At 37.0% G+C, this 22,549-nt stretch overlaps 1 protein-coding gene across 5 annotated transcripts in view; it reads left to right on the forward strand.

Moving 5' to 3' along the window:
* The first annotated feature begins 898 nt into the window (after positions 1-898).
* LOC123880686 (JNK-interacting protein 3) overlaps positions 899-22,549 on the forward strand; it is a 36,737-nt gene continuing 15,086 nt past the window's right edge. For 3 of the 5 annotated variants that reach the window (XM_045928941.1, XM_045928942.1, XM_045928944.1), the window contains exons 1-11: positions 899-1,557; positions 3,703-3,858; positions 4,485-4,632; positions 5,448-5,564; positions 6,720-6,790; positions 13,204-13,354; positions 16,523-16,558; positions 19,354-19,371; positions 20,432-20,489; positions 21,111-21,396; positions 21,811-21,935. In XM_045928941.1, the coding sequence (XP_045784897.1) occupies positions 1,228-1,557; positions 3,703-3,858; positions 4,485-4,632; positions 5,448-5,564; positions 6,720-6,790; positions 13,204-13,354; positions 16,523-16,558; positions 19,354-19,371; positions 20,432-20,489; positions 21,111-21,396; positions 21,811-21,935 (1,496 nt within the window). In that variant the 5' untranslated portion in view covers positions 899-1,227. The remainder of the gene's footprint in view (positions 1,558-3,702; positions 3,859-4,484; positions 4,633-5,447; positions 5,565-6,719; positions 6,791-13,203; positions 13,355-16,522; positions 16,559-19,353; positions 19,372-20,431; positions 20,490-21,110; positions 21,397-21,810; positions 21,936-22,549) is intronic. The other 2 variants (XM_045928943.1, XM_045928945.1) reach the window with 1 other exon arrangement.

A 22,549-nucleotide genomic window follows, 5' to 3' on the forward strand; every position in this document is an offset into this window, starting at 1 on the left:
AACCATAGATATTAGATATTAGGTGAGTGAGAATATGCTGTGTTGCCAGACGTACGAGAAATCTCGTACGGTTACGAGATTTAGCAGTCCCTGTACGAGATACGAGAAAAATAAAATCTCGTACACTTTTGTACGAGATTTTAGCAATGATAACTGCTTGCGCCATGTTTTCTAGCCAAAATAAAAAAAAAAACAGATCGACTAAGCCCATCACTAGATTCATTACATCAACCTTGTATAATAACCTAGTATAGTCAATACTCAATAGTATTAAAGTAATTAGATGGCGAATTAATTACTGTACTATTCGTTTCATTTGAAAGCCCCGCCTTCAAGGAATGAATATACCTACTCTTTGAGCCTCAATAGCTCGTCCGGTAAAGGAGTGGACTGAAAACCGAAAGGTCGACGGTTCAAACCCCGCCCGTTGCACTATTGTCGTACCTACTCCTAGCACAAATCTGACGCTTAATTGGAGAGGAAAGGGGAATATTAGTCATTTAACATGGCTAATTTTCTTTATAAAAAAGACTAAAAAATCGAAAGCTAGGTCCCACAAATTGCTACTGCGCTGGAACCATATCTCATTAATATCGAAATGACGTCATTTTTACGTCAGCCAAAATGAAAATATAGTTAACTAACTAGTTACCATCAGCTCGAAACTTCAGTCTAGTACTGACGTCACTAAAACGGCGGCCAAGCGCAGTAGTAATTTGCGGGACTGTGTAAAATGCAGATATTAGGACATTTTTAAATTTTAAACTATGATCTTCATTAATAAAGTTGTACGAGATTATCTTCCAAAAGTACGAGATATTTGACATCCATGGTACGAGAAAACACTTTCGGCATCTGGCAACACAGAGAATATGAGACACAGGTTGTGGCATAGAGATAGTATATGGTTGTGGGTTGTACACATACAGCTGAGGGCAGCTGAGGATATGAAAAATACGTCAATCTAATCAAATCAAGTCCAAGAAAAACAAATGGTGTGATCGTAGATTTTATTATTTCGCCTATCTTCCTCTACGTACTTCTAAATCAGCGATACTCTTAATAGTAATCGTAATGCACGTCACAAGGATTTATTGAGATATTTAAACAACAATCGATCGCGTCATTGTGCAATATTGTACACAAAACTACTAATCATGTTTCTGCGTAAAATTCATTAGCTGAATCCAAAAATTACTAAAGCATTTTCGTTGTCACGCTTCCAAGATGAATTTCGACGACAATTCGAGCAGTGGGTACGCGACGGCGGAAACCATATATGGCACGCACGAAGACAGTCATGTAGTGATGTCCGAGAAGGTGCAGTCGCTGGCTGGGAGCATATACCAGGAGTTCGAGAAGATGATCGCGCGCTACGATGAGGATGTGGTCAAGACTCTGATGCCTCTGCTGGTCAACGTGCTGGAGTGCTTAGACTCCGCCTACCAAACCAATCAGGAGCACGAGGTGGAGCTGGAACTGCTACGAGAAGACAACGAGCAGCTGGTCACGCAGTACGAACGAGAAAAATCCGCGAGGAAGCACTCGGAGCAAAAGGCGAGTTGCTAAATATAATTACTTTTTGCATGCATGTACAGACCTTGGTTGCATTTCCTTTGTTGAACAAGGTTACTAGTTATCCTACTTAAGTTTAACTTCAGTTGTTTAGTATTTGTTCTGTTTTGTTTCGTGCTTGTTTACTGTTAGTGTTCAAGTGTATTTTGAAGTTGAAATCCTTAAGCTGAATCTGTGATTTTGCAATTTATGCAAAAGTGCTTTGTAAAGGTTTCTTTGAATATGTATTTAAAGGACAATAGGCATAATACAAGAAACTTGCCCCTCAGACGGGCCACTTCAGAAATGTGTTTTTTAAAACATGTTGAAACATCCAACATCATCAAACCATCTCTGGCACGCTCATCTCAAATCAAATGAGTACCAATCTGCATTTGACCAGCATGGTGGACTGTTGTCAAAAATTCTAAGAGATGAAACTATAATAATAATTAGTTAGTCAGATATAACTTAGTTAGATATAAAGTTAAAACATACCTATTTAGGAAAAGTTATGAACCATGAAAATGTGGCTTAGAGTTATTAGTGTATAGAGAGTTATTAATAATAAGATATGTTCAAAACCATTTCAAAATAGGTTCTATTATTCTGATAGTTCTTTTTTAGAAGTAAACCAGAATTTTGATGTTACAACCTCCATTCTGTGCTCATACACTTTCATTTTGACAATGCTGGTACTTATGTACTTCTGTCTATTATATTCAGTAGAACTTGAAATTGGTCAGTATACTCAATCCACAAAGAGAAGTAAGATATCCATAGGTAGGTATATACCTTATCCAAGGAAAGAAGTTAGTATAGCGCTCTCTCTGTTATGTAATCCCAAACAAATGACAAAAACAAAAGACTCAGTGGGTGTTAACTTTGAGCACGTAGAGAAATCAGAAACGATACCATGTTTTCCAATTGAATTTTGAATGTTTTTTGAAAATATAGTTTCTCTAAATAATAGTATATGATAGATTGGTCACTCAGAATGGTTAACCCCCTCTGCTTGTTTGTCTTTGTCATTCATGTGGGATTGTGTAACAGAGAGAGCCCTATATTAACTTCTCTCAGCATAGTATAGTTAAAATGAGTTGTGAAAGACAGTTCTAGACAATGTGTCATCGGCTGTGTTATCTAAATCTCAAGGTAAACCAGTTACCAGAATTAATGATTATAGTAAAACATCTTTTGTTTGTGGGCAGAACCTGTTTATAGTTTTTATTACATACTTGGTCTAATTCAAATCATCACAACAACATATTTATAAAACTTAATGGGTAAAAAGTCTAAACTTTAGTGTAAGTATTATAAAAGTGAAAGTTTGGTGATTTTCTGGAATTTAAAATGAGGATATGTAAGGTATCCTGAATTAACATATAGGCTACTTTCTATCCCAGAATTAATAAATCTTTATCCACACATGCAAAGTCCGGGCATTGTCTAGTTTTTAAATAATATTATTTTGTGGTGATGTTTCGGTTTACATCAGGCAGCAATAGTTATAATCGCTAAATTGAAATTTAATAATTGCAATGCCCTGCATGGGTTTCATATATTATTAATATTACTTACTAGCTGTGCCCGCGACTTCGTTCGCGTGGAATAGTGACTTTTCGGGCAGTATGTACGTTAAAAATGTTCGCCGTGATTCTTTAAATTGACATACCTTTTTTATTTATGAACCGATTGACATGAAATAAACACTAAATGTTAAGTGAAGCTTACTACAATATATTAGTGAAAACCGTATCTAAATCGAATAAGCCGTTTCTGATATTAGCGTGCACAAACACACAGACAAACAGACAAAAAAAAATCAATTACAATTTCGGGTTCGGCATCGATATAATAACAACCCCTGCTACTTTTTTTTTATATATTTCCATTGTACAGACACCACTTTTCTACAATTTTACTATATGTATATATATACACTTATGATGTACATAAAAACAATTGCAAAACGCAGTCATCCTTTCCTCTGCTGCGGCGTGATTGAAGGACAAATCAAAAAACAAACTTTCACATTTATAATCCTTCCATCCAAGTTGGTAACTGTCAGGGGTATAGATTTTGTTGTTATTTTGGCATCATCCCAATTATAATAATTTTTAATCTAAATAACTAAATTTCCTACAGCTGTTGGAGTCGGAAGACCACTACGAGGGTGAAAGAAAAGACCTGACGGGGCGGCTGGAAGCTCTTGACAGCATCGTTCGTATGCTGGAGCTCAAGCATAAGAACTCCTTAGACCACGCCAGCCGTCTTGAGGAAAGAGAGAATGAACTTAAAAAGGTAAATCACTATGGTTGTTCTATTTCATGTATCTATATATCTGATATCTGACAAGTGCCGCACACACTATAGCAATGTGTATGTGTGCAGTTGCACAAACAGTCAATCTGTCTTCATGAAACAGATTTAAAAATCATCTACACTTAACCTGCGTACTTAACCTATAATGCGTTCTCAAATTGTATGCACTATATTATCTTTTATGTCTTTAAAGGACCGCAGTCAAAAAGGTACCAAAACCATAGTTGTTTTTTTTTTAAAAAATTAAATGATATTTCATTGCTCTGCAATAGTTTTGGTACAACTCTATATAGAAAGCGGCGGTTGTCCTTTGTGTCATTCTGGATGAAAAAATATTTTTATTATTTACTAGCTTATTTACGCGTCTTTGTCCACTTGGACTGCACAAATTTCAAACCCCTATTTTTGTATTTTCAAAAAAATTCAAATAGCCTTTCTTAGCGGATGTCTACATCATAATATGTAGCTATCTGCATGCCATGCATGCCAAATTTCAGCCCGATCGCGATCCGTCCAGTAGTTTGAGCTGTGCGTTGATAGATCAGTCAGTCAGCTTTTCCTTTTATGTAGAAGAAAGAAGACTTTAAAAAATCATTTGTCCATAGGAATATGCGAAACTACACGAGAGATATACTGAGCTGTTCAAAACACACATGGACTACATGGAACGCACCAAGCTACTGCTTAGCACCGCCAGCGATCGCAGTGAAGTTAGGGGCAGGTTGGGCTTGAACCCTGTCGGTCGGTCTAGTGGTAAGGCATTCTGTATTTGTTTATTTAAATCTTTCTTTTTTTACTGTCAGGGCGATTACGCACTGCACCCGATCTGAATCTGTGAAAATACATTCCGGAGTCGTCATAGAACTATTAGTGTGGTAGCTTACGCACTAGCTCCGACTTCTATATCCGAGTTTCTCTCCGTCATCCTTGACAATATCTTGGATGTGCCTTGGATATCAAATCGGATATGTCAAAGATGTTCACTGAATAGCTTCGATTTGGATCAGAAATCACATTAGTGTGTAAGCAATATCCAAGTTGGGTCCGAGTTCCATTACCATCCGGTGGTAGGGCATTCCACACCTTAGCATGGTTCCACACCTTAACATGGTTCACCTTAGCATGGAGCAAAAAAAATTGTTAATTGATTGATTGATCGTATCAGAAATGTTGAGGAAACCCCCTACTCCTCTTCGATTGATATGCGTTTTCACGACTAAGCCACACGTCCGCACGTTTCATATACTAGAACGTAATTTAATACTTAATTGGCTTAAATCGATTAGTTGGTCCCTAATTTTTAGCACTTAGGTTTCCTTCAGGGGGTAGTAAAACCCCCTAGGGGGGGGGGGGGGGGGGTAGTACTTTATAGGTTTATTAATTTACAATTAAAAAGGACCACAAACGAATGTATTGTTAATTTTTTTAATATCTACATATTTCTATTTCCTGCCTAAGTAATGCCTACCTTGGCGTTTAACAGTGCACACCATTGCTTTTAAGCTTTTTTTTTTTATTCACTATGCCTAGCATTTGGCCAGGATGACATCTATGGTTTATCTTTCCAGGGCCAATCTCATTTGGTTTTGCGTCCCTGGAAGGCTCAGTGCATGCGGTGGAGCAAACTGAGAGTATCCCGGGCAGCCCCGAGAGTCTATCGTCATCTCCGCCCTCGCCACCCATCGGTAAGTCAGTTTCATCATTATCAAACCACCGCCGGTGTAGTGTAATTATATTATACTTGAGGGTAGGCATTGGTAAAACAAATCAGTTGTGGGTCGTCGACCTGCCTTGTTTTACTACATGGTGGCAGCGGTGGGACACGAACCATACCCATACCACGCCTCCGAAAAGACTTATGCCTCAAAGCAGTCCAATCTGGCAACAACTTATACCTGGTAAAGGTAGGTTACCTTGAGGGTAGCAGAATCAGAAACCTGGTAAAGGTAGGTAATCAGAAGGTAGCAGGTCTCAGAATGAGATGGGTTTTGGCCATAGTCTCACGCTGGTCAAGTGCGGATTGGCGATTTTGTGAAACACCTTTGAAACCACTATGTGGTACTAGCAGGTTTATATAGGCTGTCGCCAGAACGCAAGCAAAAACTTAGCGGTATCATGTTACTACCTTAACATAATCCAATGTCAATAACCGGTTGCCTTAACTTGTACATAGTTTTAGTGATTTAGTATTCTTCAAATCCGCATTGTATAGCGTTGTATATAGAGCAAAACTCGAATTACTGCTCCACCTACGACGTGGCATTGACTTCGAGTGACCTATTTACGGAACGTTCGTTGACCTCTAGCGTCAGTCAGATGTTCTATTTGCAACTAGCCGATGCCCGCGACTTCGCCCGCGTGAATTTAGGTTTTTTGAAATCCCGTGGGAACTCTTTGATTTTTCGGGATAAAAATAGAGAGGATATTATCTATCTCCATTCTGAATTTCAGCCAAATCCGTCCAGTGGTTTTTGCGTGAAGGAGTAACAAACACACACACACACACACACACACACACACACACACACACACACACACACACACCACACACACACACACACACACACACACACACACACACACACACACACACACACACACACACACACACACACACACACATACAAACTTTCGCCTTTATAATATTAGTGTGATATATTGTGAACTGACAATGTTGTTTATTGTGAAAAAAATATTCGTAGTTTTTGTTACGGTATCATCAGTACTATCACCTGTCTTCGTTTTTGCTTGCGTTCTGATTACTACCTGTATTTTGTAATGACTATTTTAAGTGGAGAAAATAAACTCGTCATCCAACTTACACATGTTATTATTGGCAGGGTCGGAGCTAGCTGCAGCAAGGACGGTAGAGAGGGCTCACCAGACCGATGCAATCTCGCAGCAAAGTCAAGTAAGACTACTCTTCAGTATATCTACTTTTTATGGTAAACTGTCTGATTTCCGCTACTTCTTCCGCGTGGGTTAAGGTTTTTAAAACTGCGTGGGAACTGTTTGATTTCCCTGGCTAAAAAGTAGCCTAGTCACTCTCCAGGTGTTTAACTATACCTATACAAAAAAAATAATCACGTCGATCCGATGCCCCGTTGCGACGTGATTGAAGAACAAACAAATAAACAAACACTTTCGCCTGTACAATATGGGTAGTGATTTGAAATGGTGAATTCTGAAATATTTCCTTTAAGAATACCTTAAATTAATAATTGTTAATAATTGCTTATGTTGAATAAAACACGTTAGCAGGTTTCTCCACGCCTGTTACCATTTGAATAGGGCAATTCATGAATGCAAAAATGTGTATCACCTTTTCACGACCGTCCGATTTGGACGAAATTTGGTACAGACACAACTCGCGTCCTGAAGACGGACAATGACTGCATTTTATCCCCAAAAAAAAGAATTCCCAAGGGATTTTTAACGCAGATGAAGTTCTGAGCATCATCTAGTTTGCCATGCTTGTCTTTGTTTAATCAGTTTTTATAGCGTAACACAGAACTCAAAACCGTGTCTATGGGAATTACTCCTTGAGTGTATTTTTTATACTGATAAAACTTAATTAAAGTAACCCGGAACGCAGGTTTAAATATCAGTTCTGCAACTTGATGTGCTTAAAAAAATCTGATTTCAAAAATGATAAAAATAAAAACACAAGAATCGATATTTATGATAACTCTTATCATAAGTTAAATCATCATGTAATAGCAAATTACGATGATTATGTTCTGAAGTACCCATTAGTAGCTGCAATATCTTAATCAGGTATCATAGTCATATGAATGATCGGGTTATCAAGCAGTCTATGTTTGTTTGTTGGTAAGTTCATAAATTCCATCAAACACCAAAAAACCCGAGCAAGTGCAAGTCCAAAAATATTACATAAAAAAAGTGGGAGTTTTTTTTGCTATTGTATCAAGTGGTATGTCAAATGAAAGAGGAGAAAATTCCGAGTTCATAATATAATTAATGTACTACAGCATAAGACATACCAAGCGGCAGAAAAACAATTTTACGATAATATTTCAGCGTTTATTAAGCCGAGTAGTCGGGTTTTAGTTTTCAACTTTATTAGTAATCGATTTAAATAATTATTGAGTATATTTTTTCAGCGCATCGTGTGAAGCAAGATATTTTTAATTGGACATAGAACTTATATTATAACGTGTTGCGTGTGGAATATGTTTATAGTTTAAATAAAATTACTATAATTCTACAAGAATCTTTTACTGTATGTATAAATTACTAGATATATAATGTCCGGCATGCGTTGCGCCACCTATTGTATTATCAGAAACCCTCCCGCAAGGCCAAGTCTGATGTCTAGTAACTTTGAAATCAATCGGATGCGCAAACGCATTAGTACGGACACTGTACGGATACAAACATAGCAGATACTTTATAATATTTCTATGGTTTATTATAACTCGTCTCCTGCCGTTATGTTGGCACTTGGCACCATTGTTTTGTTTACATTACCCCTTCGAACAAAGGGCCTTTTCAGTGCGACGCGGACGACCCACGCGGACGCCCGCGATGGACGGCAAATGAATGAATGAATGAATGAATATACTTTTATTGTACACCACAAAATTAGTACAGAAAAACACATACAAAGCTCAACAAAATATAGGTACAATTTGGCGGCCTTATCGCTACCTAGCGATCTCTTCCAGGCAACCAAAATGGTCCAAAGGATATAGCTATAGATATTAGAGGTAGGTGGTGTAAGTATACATTTACATTTATATATAATATTAGAATAAATAAATATATAAATAAATAAATAAATACATAGAAACAAGTTAAAATTTAAATAATGTACTAAATAATAAAATACATAATATAGACTAAAAAAATAATAATAAATAAATATGATATATAGATAAATAATAAATCCTCATACTATTATTAAGACTAGTAAAATATGTTCCAATAAATCCGATAATGCTAAAGTGATAGTGACAAATAGTGATCTTTCACCAGCCTCTTAAAGATATTGATGGACTTAGCCTCCCTGATTACGAGAGGCAAGGCATTCCACAATTTAATAGATTGAACTGTGAAGGATTTATTGAAAAAGGAAGAAGAATGTGAAGGCGTCCTTAAAATAAGCTTCCTAGAGGTGCGGAGAACTTGTCCCGGACGCGCTGCAAATTCAAATTTCTCCTTCAAGTAAGGAGGAGAAGAAGGGTGAAACAATACACAGTACAGAATAGAAAGGATATGTAAGTTCCGGCGAAGTCGGATGGGTAACCACTTGAGACGAGACCGAAAATGAGACACATGGTCATATTTGCGCAACCCAAATATGAACCGAATACTAGTGTTTTGAAGTCTCTCAAGCTTGTTTAACTGATCTTCTGTTAAGTTAATATAACTTGCGTCGGCATAATCAAGGATAGGAAGAAGTAAAGTCTGTGCTAACATAATTTTAGTAGGAATTGGAAGAAATGATTGTAGACGACGCAAAGAGCTCAGAGATGCAAAAGTCTTCCTGCTAATCTGTTTTAAGTGATTCGTCCAACCTAAATTGCAATCCATATGTATCCCCAGATTTTTAACGGAATCACAATATGGGATGACAATACCATTGTACTCGATGGGAGGAAGCGTAAACCAATCAATTTTTGAGATAAGGTTCCGACTGCCAATAATTATAGCCTGAGATTTGATCGGATTAACATTGAGGCCATAAAATCGACTCCACTCCAGAATTAGCTCCAGATCATTATTTATTTGAGTAACGGCTGCCGGAAGGTCCACAAGAGTTGCCTGGGTGTAAATTTGGACGTCATCTGCATACATGTGGTACAGAGAAGATAGTTTTTGAGTTAAAGAATTAATGAAAATAGAAAAGAGTAATGGTGACAACACGCCACCCTGAGGCACACCAGCAGTGATATCGCACCAAGACGTATGAGTTTCCTCGACACGAATACGCTGCTGGCGACCGCTTAGGTAACTATGCATCCAGTCAGTTGCTGATGGAGATAAGTTAAGAGAACGCAACATACTCACAAGTATATCATGGTCCACAGTGTTAAAAGCATTACTGAAATCGAGCAAAGTCAATACTGTGAGTTGTTGATTATCCATGCCCCAGCGAATGTCATCAGTAACTTTAATCAGAGCAGTAGCCGTACTATGTCCAGAACGGAAACCAGATTGGAAAGGGTTAAATAGGCAGTGACTATTCAGGAAAAGGTTAAGTTGATAGTGAATTAACTTTTCAAGGACTTTGGAAAGAAACGGTAAGATGGAAATGGGACGGAAATCGGAAAAATACTCAGCATTAGCCTTTTTCGGAAGAGGTACAACATGAGCACTTTTCCAGGCATCAGGAAATTTGGACGTTGTAATCGATTCGTTTAGAATGTGGGTGATTGCAGGAATTACAATATCCGCGATAGGAATTATCATATTACGGCTAATGTCGTCGCTACCAACAGCATTCGAAGAGATGGACAGTATGCTCTTCTTAACATCATCAGTAGAAAACTGGCTGAAATTGAACGGAGGATAGGAAGGGGTAGGAGTCGTTGAAAGAGAATGAATAGTTTGTAATTTATCAGAACTATTAATGGAGTTTAGAGGTGATGAGAAATATTGATTTAGGAGATCAACGTCAACGTTAGGTGGAGATGAATTATGTGACGTTTTACCAACTCCAACCGTCTTTAGAAATTTCCAAACTCTACAAGAGTCACCGTTCTCGACTGATGCATGAATATGGCGTCGCTGTGCATCTCGACACAATGTATTGCAGCGATTCCTGAGTTTGTTGTATTTTCTGTGATTTTCCTCAGATGGATTGCACTTTAGTCTGGTTTTCGCTACACCTTTCTTAAGAATCAGATCTTTTAAATCTTGCGAAAGCCAAGGTGCAGGTAAATGTTTGAGTTTAACAGGCTTAATTGGCGCATGAATGTCATAAAGCTGAGTCAGTAAGGAATTGAAAATGTCAACCTTACGATCGACGTCGGATACAGTTTCAACAACTGACCAGTCAACTTTACAAGCATCTACACACAATCGATCTACATCCATTCCACCAAAATTACGCCGCAGAAGTATTTTAGGTTTAATTTTTGGAGGGCGCAATTTGTACGAGAGAAAAAGTAAATCGTGATGAGAAAAGGCATCCGCAGAGCATTGGCCATGCTTAGATATAAGGTCAGGAGAAGACACTATAATCAAGTCAAGAAGAGAAGGAATGCAGTTAGGAAGGTTATGAGTAGCCGAAAGCGGAAGAATTGTCATGTTACAAGATTCAATAATGGATTCTAGTTTATTAGCCCGATTGTCACCTTTAAGCAAACAAGTATTAAAGTCACCCATTATTATGCTATGAGGCAAAATGTATGAAACCTCAACAACTCCGCGACGCGGACAGCTCCGCGTCGCTCTGAACGCGCTGTTGAGGTTTCATACACTCCACCGTCCGCCGCGGACGTCCGCGCAGGCCATCCGCGTCGCACTGAAAAGGCCCTAAGGATTTTTACTGTGTGATTTGCAATGGTGCCAACATGACGGCAGGGGACAAGTTATAGTGAACGATCTATAATTTTTAAAAGATGTCACCATAGCGCGCTTCCAAGGGCTCTTCATACAAACGTAGTTTGGTTCTCATTTGAATAATAACCCTATACTCATTAAAATTAAATGTAATTTTGTAGACACGTTCTAAAAAGTTATATCTATGTCTGTGGTTTTACAAGGTTCCGTAAAAGCAACTACTTTCAAAGTTACACGGGTTACACTATTACTCAAGTACTAGAGTTATACAATATCATAGCTTGTTGTGATTTGCAATCAACATCAATACATTACTTTATAACCAACCACAATAACACTATACTTAAAAATATCGTGTTCTGTCCAACATTAGCTTTGTTACATCCGTCGACTTCGCACTCGCACCACTGTGAGTAGTGAATCGAACTGAATTTTGATTGCGTGCATGTCAGAGGTCGAGTATACATGTACGCACACTCCCTTATAAAAGCCACCTCTCTATTAGGAGTAAAGTATTGTTCTTGAGACAGTAAACGGCACACTGGCACCAACCCTTCACTAATATTCTTGCATTCTTTCAAAAATCTACTATTCAAGTTATACGCTAAACAGTTGGGAGCGCTCATTGTGGAACATTGGTAGCATTTCAAACTGTAACTGCGTCTTAAAGCGAGTAAAAATACTGTGATAGTCAAGATTAATCTCATTATCAATAACAGACTGAAACAATTATTAAATACTGAATCTTGAATATTTTCAGTATATTTTATGATTATTACAAGCTGTCAAACAATTTGGCAATATCATAATGTCCGATTTTAATTTTCGAAGTTTTATGTAATAAGTTGCGGTTATAATAAAAAGGTTTTATATTTAAAACCCAACAGTAAATTTGGTTTATAATGTATATTATGTGGGCGTGTTTGCTTTATAAAATTATTATATAGAATCTTCTTTAATAATAACCTCTTTCTGTCTAAGATTTATTCATATATAGAACCTCCTTGTTTAAAAACCTCCACGATCCTAACGCCGCCTAGTGAGTTTCCTGAAGATCTCTTTTTCATACTGAATTGGCGCCAATACCATAGAATTATTGTCCTAATAGAATTTATAAGTTGATAACTATGACCTTCTGTTGTTTGTTTTGATATTAATTAAATATCTTATTATTCTTAAGATATTTAATATGTTATTTAACTAGATAATTATTTAATTAAGAAATATAGAAAATGTTAATTGACTCCATTTTCGACAACTCACGTTGGCCACGCCAGAGGGCGTGTCCGGCGGGAAAGGCTAACTTTTGGAAGAAGAGTGGAAGAGTTGACATGTTTCTGAATACTTAATTTTATTAATGTGATTTTAAAGGCTAGAGTGTAAATAATTATCATTGTAACTTGAATTAATGTTTGTTATGATCTATGAATTACAATAATGGCTTTATATTCTGGGATTGTCGCCGACATATACATAATAATTCAGAAAATCTAATGGGAGAGAGAATAGCGGACTCCTCTGTCCAAGTCTAATGTCAAGTGACGAATGTTTTTCTGTTAACCGTAATGTATGGCTTTACAGTGGCCTATACACAGAGCCTATATTTATAGGATAACGTCTCTCTAGAGGGAAAAGGAAACCCTAATATAGGGTCACACCGCTATCTATGTGTCTGTCAAGACCCGTCAATGGAATGTAAACCTATAGGATACTTTTTCACTGTCGAAAATGGTACCCTTCGCGCGTTTAGGTTTCCTTCAACCGCGCGAGGTTACAGGCCTCTTTTTGTTGCAGGCTACGTCGCCCGTAGCGCCTCTAAACTCTAATACGGGCAGGTCTCAGACGAAGAGTGAGAAGCGAAGCGGAAACACCCTTTATCAGGAGCTGGCCTTCCATGATACCGACGTCAGCATCGCTGAAGGGGATGACGGCGCTGATATTACTGGTAAGGTCTCCAAAATTGCTTTTACTTCTCAATCTCGTAAAGTTCTTTATGGCGTGAAGTAGTTATGTTGCATTTAGTGCCTGGCAAACAACTGGACCTGAATAAGCAGAACACTAACAATATATATTAAGATCTGTAAACTAACCCAAATTTGCAATAAAGAAAATTGAATTGAATTGAATTGAAGCGTAGTGGGAGAAAGTTGGCGAATCCGGGAAGCGAAAGTCGACGTATCAACCAATCGCGAGTGTCATATCAAGATAATTTTATGTCTGTATTTATTATGCTAAAATTGACCCAATCGTAAACTTGGAGACGAAACTAAATATTTGTATCTAAACGGTATTTGTATGTATGTAATAATTTAAACGGAAACGTTATTATTCTATGACTGGACCCAATGTCAATGTACTACCAACAAACAGGAACATAATATTATTATAAAATCTTATATTATTTGATCATAGTTTCATTTGGTATCTAGGAATAAGATAATATATAAAATATTACGGTGCAAATTACAAATATATGTCACTAATTATTAATTGTAAATTAAATACTGTCAGTATACTAGGATTGGCATGATACCACTGGATTTAATATACAGTTGTCAATAGTTACTTTGTGAAATAATACGTAAATCATCAATTTATTATATAATTAATAGAGAACTTTAACTACCAATAAAACTTACCTATTATTTTTCCTTGAAATATCTGAAATTTATTGTTTGAGTGTAGCCTCCGTTTTTTTCGTATGTTCCGACTTGGCGATACCCCCGCTTCCGGTCCCACCATATTTCCTTTTCCGCTTTTGATCGTATAATGGCGTCGCAGCGTGTTTGAAGGCGGGAGCACTTTATTTTCTCATTATAGCGTCGTTTTTCGTAGTGTTCAGACGTTTTATCCATAATAATTTTGAGTAAATCTAGAATATTCTAGTATCTAATAAATATCTTCTAAATATAACAAATCAAGTGTTAACGAGTGATAATAATGTTATATTTGAATAAATTCAGTGAAATGTATAAGTATTCCCTCGCTTCTGCAATGAAAGGTGACAACGTGGAACAAAGAGAGGCGGTTGGTGAGTGATTAGAAATTATATCAAGATGAGTTTTTCTTGGCAAATCAATTACGCAATCTTATAACGCGGTAAGTGCTAGTAATAGCAGTGACTCATTTTCCACAACTTTACTACTTAATTTCAAACGATAAAAAATCTTATGAAAAATTTGAAAAAGGACAGGAATATTAGAACTTAGTATATTCAGTTGCATACTAACTAATGTTTCGCGATGTCCTTTTAGAGCTTTATTTGCCTAGAACTCCTAGAAGCATACTTTGTTTTGTATTTTTTGTTCTCTGTACTGATTTTATGGTGTACGATAAAAGTATATTGTGTCATTCAATAATTCCTGATGCAAAGTATGGATGGCGAAACACAACGCAACAATTTTAACGCCACCCTCATTTTTAAATATTTTGATAAGATTCTAGTTGTACGAAAAGCAAGAATATTTGACGAATATAGTAATGCTGCTATGAAATACCATCTAGTTCAGCTACAATCTCAAATGTTCGTTTTTTTTTTTAATTCACTATAGGCAAGCGCTTGACCACGATCACATCTGATAGAAAGTGATGATGTGGTCTAAGATGGGACGCGTTTACCTAGAAGGTAAACGCGTTGCCATAATTCAAATGTGAATGGTTTCTTTTTTAGTATTTTTATATATATTATATAATAGCGAGAGTATCGGCTACTCAAACGTGATTGCAGTCGTCACACTTGCTGTGGTTCTGCTCTAATCGAGTCCCTCATAATTTGTTTGACAGTATATCTACCTAATAGATAGATCCATAATTTCTTTTTAAACCATGAATACGTGTACTAATCATTATTGTAAATTAAATATTGTGTTAGGTTGGTATATTGTACCAACCTTAAAATAAATATTAAGATCACGACACAGTCGATTCCCGCCTTGTTTGTGAAGGCAGTGTTTATAAAAGTACCCTACCTCGACCGAGAGGACACATTCTTGTGTTATAATTCAGTCTAACACAGTCTTTGTGTTATAATTCAAATAGTAAAGTATGTATATCATTGGTTGGTGGAATGCGTCCGATTCCAATCAGGAAGAGACCGTCTAGTTGAATTGTTAAATTTGAACAGATTGCAAGTTGGTGTCTTTAATAGCTTATTAGCTAATCCAAATTCTGACGGAGCTTGCAATCTGTTTAGATGGTTACAGGGTACCTAAGTAACTTGTGGAATTTGTATGATAAGGATAGGTTTGTAGGATAAGATAGGGTACAATTAGGCTGACATGCATAAATGTAAAAGCCTATAAATAAAGGATAAAAAAAAAAAAAGTCAATCTTGTACAAACGTTTAAGTCAATGTTCTTTACGCCAGAGCAAACAATGGCGGCAGGTTATACCAAAGTTAAATATTCTAATATTGTATCATAATGGTATTAGCTGTTCATATGTGTTTTGGGTACCTTCTACTTAATTGAATGTTGTTATAGTTTTAAAAGATGTGTGTCGTGGAGTTTCTTTGCCCTTTCTTCCACACGACTAAACACCTTTGCGAAACGGGTGGTAGATTCTATTTTTAAATAAATAGATCTATGCTGAACAATACAACAAAATACAGATAGATCTATACAGAATAAATTATGAAAGATATTTGAATAAACGATTAATTATTATTCGGCTTGGATGGTTTCATTTGTTTACTACCTACCCTCTTTTGGCAATTAATTACTTTTATCTATTGTGATAAAAATATACATTAGGTTATTGACTTATTCTATTAACCTGTTTAGGAAAGAGCTTTTACAAAATAATACAGTAGTTGATTTGCTTAATTGTTAAATAATTTAATATTTCCGCCTTACCTGACAAAATTATAACTACCTACATTTAAAATAAATGATAGTTAGTAACTTTTATTGGTCATCATCATTTAAGACCACTTTCTAACCCAAAAATTTCACACGTGCACCCACGCCGACTGATCAACCAATCGCGTGCACGCGCCATTCGCCAGCCAATCGCGTCAATGCTCAAGTTGTTTGCCGGGCACTGTATCCATGCGGCAAAAGATAGCATTATATTACAATCAATTTAATTGATGATTTTCTTTTACATTTCGCAGGAAGCTGGGTCCATCCTGGAGAATATGCATCTTCGGGTGAGTATTAATTTTCTCATCCCAGTGTCTTTTAACGTCATCTCATCCCATACTATCATATTTGTATTATTTTGCATACGTTTTACATACGTTTGTGGAAATATCTTAGTAGCAATATAAGTTTAATCATTAAAAACGATAGTTTATGGATTACCTATCTTTGTTTCCCCATTTTGAAAACAATGTTGTAAATTTATCCCCATTTTGAAAATAATTTTGTACATTTTCAAAATAATAGCATTACAAATTGAAAATACATTTATCATAAGAATAATTTTAATTACATTGTTACCATTAACTAAAATACTTTTTTGTAAAATTATGTCCATTGACTAATAATGATGTCTTGTCAAGTAAAGGTCAATTCATACTAGCGCAGAGTCGAAGCGAATCGAAGCGTCAAATTCTTCACAATTAAAGCGAAGTTGCACGAATACGCGCATATTCGCGTGAATTCGTGCGAGTTCGCACGCTTTTACATTTACACGGGTCATTTCCGATTCCGACTGACCAGTGACTTTGCGGCATAGTTGGGTATCAATCAATTAAAAATTCAATCAACTCGTTAGTTGATCAAAAAATTAATTGCAATTAATTTAATTGCAATTGATATTAGTTGCAATGAATGTTTAATTGTACTTTGCAATTAATTTATTTAGATCAACCTATATCAACCGCAAAATTAGATTAAATCAATCACAATTAACTTTTTAGTTGTGATTGATTTAAAACAATTAAAAATAAAAATTAAACTAGTTACATAACTATAAATTATAATGATCAAATAACAATTTATTATCTAATCTCATATCTTAAAATTCTAATTATTAAATCAAAATGTGTCACATAGTGGCACACTTTATTAACTACTAGAGGATGCCCGCGACTTCGTCCGCGTGGATTAAAGTTTTTAAAGATCCCGTGGGAACAGTTTAATTTTCCGGGATGAAAAGTTGCCTATGTCAATAACAGGGACGCACGCTACCTCGGTACCAAATTTCATAGAAATCGGTTAAGCGGATGAGTATTTAAGAATCCCGTGGGAAAATAGCCTATGTCTGTTCCCAGGATATAAGCTAACCCTATACCAAATTTCGTCAGAATCGGTTAAGCTGTTGGGCCGTGAAAAGGTAGCAGACAGACAGACAGACAGACAGACACACTTTCGCATTTATAATATTAGTATGGATTATACTTTAATATTTAAAAAAAATTCATTATAACACTGTTTTGTTAGGAAAATATTGCAAACTAATTGAATAATATAATTTATTTTCATTACGTAACTTATGTACATGTCTATGTTGTCTGTGGCCACCCACTGTGCAGGTATAAGGTTGGAGGCCTTTTTACAAGACGCCAAATATATGTAATTGATGTATTACTCACTGCGCAAGTTCAAATTCGGAGACCTTATGACGTGACACCAACTGTAGCTTACATGAATAAAGTACCAGGAGCGCATAGGAGCTTGGGAGGCTAGGCTTAGGCAGTATATAAATTTTCATACAACACTTATGCACGAGAGCATACAAGGCAGTTTTACTCCGCTTATACTGGGCATAAATACAGTCAATAATTACCAAGATTTTATGGTTTGGATTTTGAGACAATATGAGTTTAGATAAATTAGTGTATGAAACTCTACATAATTAGGTATTAAAACACTCGTGTGATACTATTAAAAAACTCACAGTCATTTTTTAATACCTATCATTATGCAACCGTTTCATAAACTACTATTATACTGTTATGTAGATGTATGTCGCATTTGTCAGTCAGTAGTCAGTCAGTCAGTCAGACTGATCAGTCAGTCAGTGAGTAAGTCCGGCCCGTCAGTCAGTTAGTCAGTCAATCTGATTAGTCCAGTCAGTCAGATAGATAGACAGTCACACAGTCCGGTTAGTCAGTCAGTCAAGTCAGTCAGTCAGTCCGATCAGTCAGTCAGGTCAGTTTGCCAATCAGTCAGTCCGTCAGTCAGTCTCGTTAGTCCAGCCAGTCAGTCCAGCCAGTCAGTCAGTCAGTCAGTCAGCCTGGTCAGTCAGTCTGGTCAGTCCAGTCAGTCCGTCAGTCATTCTGGTCAGTCTAGCCAGTTAGTCAGTCAATCAGTCAGTACGGCCAGTCAGTTCAGACAGTCAGTCAGTCTGGTCAGTCCAGCCAGTCAGTCAGTCAATCAGTCAGTACGGCCAGTCAGTTCAGACAGTCCAGTCAGTCTGGTCAGTCCAGCCAGTCAGTCAGTCAATCAGTCAGTACGGCCAGTCAGTTCAGACAGTCAGACGCGTTTGTTTTGTCAAGCTGACCTAAACCTCACCTAGACCTAGATCTGACCTACTACGATTTAATTGTTAGTTTTTAATCAAAATTTAAAAAAAAGATTGACAATTGATCAATTGTTAATTGTTGAAGTCACAATTAACAATTAGTTAATTGTTAATTGTAGAACTAACAATTAATTAATTGTTAGTTGTAAAATCACAATTGGCAATTAATTAATTGTCAATCTTTAACTGTCAATTGCAGTTAAATTTTGCCCAACACTGCTTTGCGGTGGTCCCCGTGATAGACTATAGACCAATCAGCGTTGGTCTTGCTCAGACGCACGAATTCCGTCGAATGCGCGGGAATTTACCCACCTCAGGAATATGTGCATAATGTTGTAGACATAAGGGTGAATTTGCTATATTGAGTTTCAAATTGATGCTTCGATTCACTTCGACACTGTGCTAGTATGAATTGACCCTAATTGTTCGTTTCTTCTATTTCATGCGTTCTAACCATACGTTGCAACCATGCAGTTAACGATAACTATTTTGGTGAGTAAATAATATTAATTCTTTTATACTTATCTATTTAAAAAAATGTTTTCTCCCGCTTTTGAACCTATGCTACTTTTTCTCCTTCATAAAAATTATAAACATTGCACAATCTGTAAACTGAAATATAAGGGTCTTAATATATTGCTATGGCTTTCATAATGCTCCCTGCAGAAAATAAAAAGCATTTTATTATATAAAATTAGTACCGGATGTAACCAGAACGCTAGCAAAGACGAAGAAAGGTCATAGTACTGATGATTAATAATAAAGACACCATAAAACAACTACGACTGAAATTTAAAAAATCTGTAATTTTTAAAAGTTTACAATGTATGGCAAATAAAACATCCGACTGACGCTAGAGGTCAACGAACGTTCCATAAATAGGCCACTCGAAGTCAATGCCACGTCATAGATGGGGCATTGGCCCGAGTTTTGCACGCTATACGATGCGGGTTTGAAAAGTACTAAATCACTAAAACTACAAGATAAGGCAAATGGTTATTGGCATTGGATTGTGTTAACGCTAAGTTTTTGCTAGTGTTCTGGTTACACCTGTATAACACTAGATTTAGACCTGCCAATAAAGTTTAGGTTAGAGATTGTGTACAGCAATATTTGCCAAATTTTTGCCATAAACATTTTGATCACAAGTAAAATCGTCGGATACTATAACACTGCTTAAAATTTAAGGTGCCCTAATAGCATCACTGACATTTTGTGCATAAAGGAAACGTTAATATTTTTGAGGTACCGTTAAATAGTTATCAGCGTTTAGTATTTGACGGGGAATGCTTTTTATTTTATGTTCATTCATTGTTTCAAAAAGCATCCTCTCTTATATAAAGGTACTCTTATACTCTTACCCCTGTCAATTTCTTTTACCTTTTCACGGCGCATCCGCATACCTGATTTAAACAAAATTGGGTACAGCTATCTCCTTAATTTTTAATTTAATCCTGAAAATTCGAAGAGGTCCGGTGGGGTTTTTAAAAACCAAAACAGGTCGGGAGCATCATCCAGTCTAAAATAATTGATATTCTGTATTTGTTGTCAGGTATGGGCAAAGAGGTAGAAAATCTCATTTTGGAAAACAACGAACTTTTGGCTACGAAGTAAGTTTTCATCTTTGTTAATAATACTTCTAGTTTTCTTGATTTAATCCTATGACTTTGTTTTTATTCCATCACACGTTAGCCCTTGACTGCGATATTACCTGGTGGTAAGCGATATTGTAGTCCAAGATGGTAGCGAGCTAACTTGGAAGGGATATAGCAGTTTTTTTTATTAAACCCATACCTCTTATGGTTTGTACAAAGCATAGTACCAGAACGCTAAATCTTCTTTTAATCGCTTGGCAGCACTTAGGGCGTGGATTCATTAAACGTATGGTTGAATACTAATCATGTGAGTTATTTAGTCAGGACACCTAATATTAAATAAATCTTTTATAATGCCTTGGTTCTTATAAAGGATTGCCTTATGGGGCAATCTTGTTAGTTGGATAGTGTGACTCCTTCGATCATATAGTTTCTTTCGCACACGACCTACCGTCCCCGAAATAGAAGGTGCCACGTGCCTCGCCTAACGCCTCATCCCCCTAAGTTGCCTCCGCCATGCAACTATACGTTTAGTGAGACCGTGGCCTAATTCATTTATTGTAATTTTATTGCGCTAGATTAAAAGAAATACACCCGTCTTACAAGGTTGAGTTTGAGGTTGTGCCTGTGTTGCAGAAACGCTCTCAACGTAGTCAAGGACGATCTGATAGTTAAAGTGGACGAGTTGACCGGCGAGCAGGAGATATTGCGCGAGGAAGTGGCGGCTTTGAGTTCCGCTAGAGAGAAGCTTCGGGAGCGCGTGTCTCAGCTTGAGGAAGAGTTGCGTCAACTCAGAGAGGCGCTGAGCGGCGGCGCGGGCGCCGCGGCCGAGGAAGACGAGGCAGATGTACCGATGGCGCAGCGACGCAAGTTCACGCGGGTTGAAATGGCCAGGGTGCTTATGGAACGCAACCAGTATAAGGTAAACTAAAGGTGTCACAAGATAGGGCTCGTCTTGCTTGAGAAAGAGTTAAGCGGCGGAGTCTTACACACAGTCTGCAGCTTAGAAGATCAGGATCGCGTACGTGTTCGCACGAGTCAAATTCGTACGAGAATGCATCAAAAGTGCGGTCGGCCATAAAAAGGGTATTTGAACCAAAAACTGTTATATAAATGTATCAATATTAGTGTGCCACTCGACATAAATTTGTGAGCCGCTTAAAACGATAATTTTGCAAAAAAAAAAAAAACATTTTGCAGCCCGCATTTTTGTATATTCGTAATGGCCCGTCTTATACGTAGTTCTACATAGAAGTCGGTGCTTTGTTCTATTATATTTGTAATTAAAATATACGAAACGCCTTGTAGAGTAATGTTTGTACGTTTGTGTATCCAGGAACGCTTTATGGAACTGCAAGACGCAGTCCGCTGGACGGAGATGGTACGCGCCAGTCGAGTCGATTCGACCATCGACAAGAAGAGTAAACAGAGCATCTGGAAGTTTTTTAGCAACCTTTTTAGGTAAGACTAAAGGCTGGGCTGCATTACATTGGCGCTACACTTCACTGCAACTTTCACTCTTTTCGTATGGTGCATGTCGCACTAAAGCGCCGCTGAATAGCGTATGGCTTGCGCGTCGCGGTGTATAGACCGTTCACTATAACTTGACCCCCCGCCTTCACGTTAGCACCATTGCTTTGTTTATTTTATACGCGCTCTATTAGAATTTAATGCAATGCGACATCTTAATTATATATGCAAAAGTATGTGTTTGTTAGCTATGCGTCCGGGCACTTTCCATCCAATTGAGTTGAAATTTTATACAATTGTTGTTAGCGTGAAGATTTCTGACATAGTACCTCCCTACACCTTACCCGTCCAATAGTTTAAGCTGTGCGTTGATAGGTCAGTCAGTCAATTATACATTTAGATAATGCTTTAATTTTTATGTGCTCTGGCTCTTCTTCCATCTTCTTTACCACTTGTTAATGTCTTGCTAGTTATACGAATATTATAAATTAAGTGAACGGTCTATTTTTATTATGATGTAATAGAAGTTTTTACTATATGTTTCAACTGTTACGACCATCGACAGTATCACTCCGTTGCCGACATAGTGTCAAAATTGCAGTCCA

Source organism: Maniola jurtina, chromosome Z, assembly GCF_905333055.1.
Source record: "Maniola jurtina chromosome Z, ilManJurt1.1, whole genome shotgun sequence".
NCBI classification, from domain to species: domain Eukaryota; kingdom Metazoa; phylum Arthropoda; class Insecta; order Lepidoptera; family Nymphalidae; genus Maniola; species Maniola jurtina.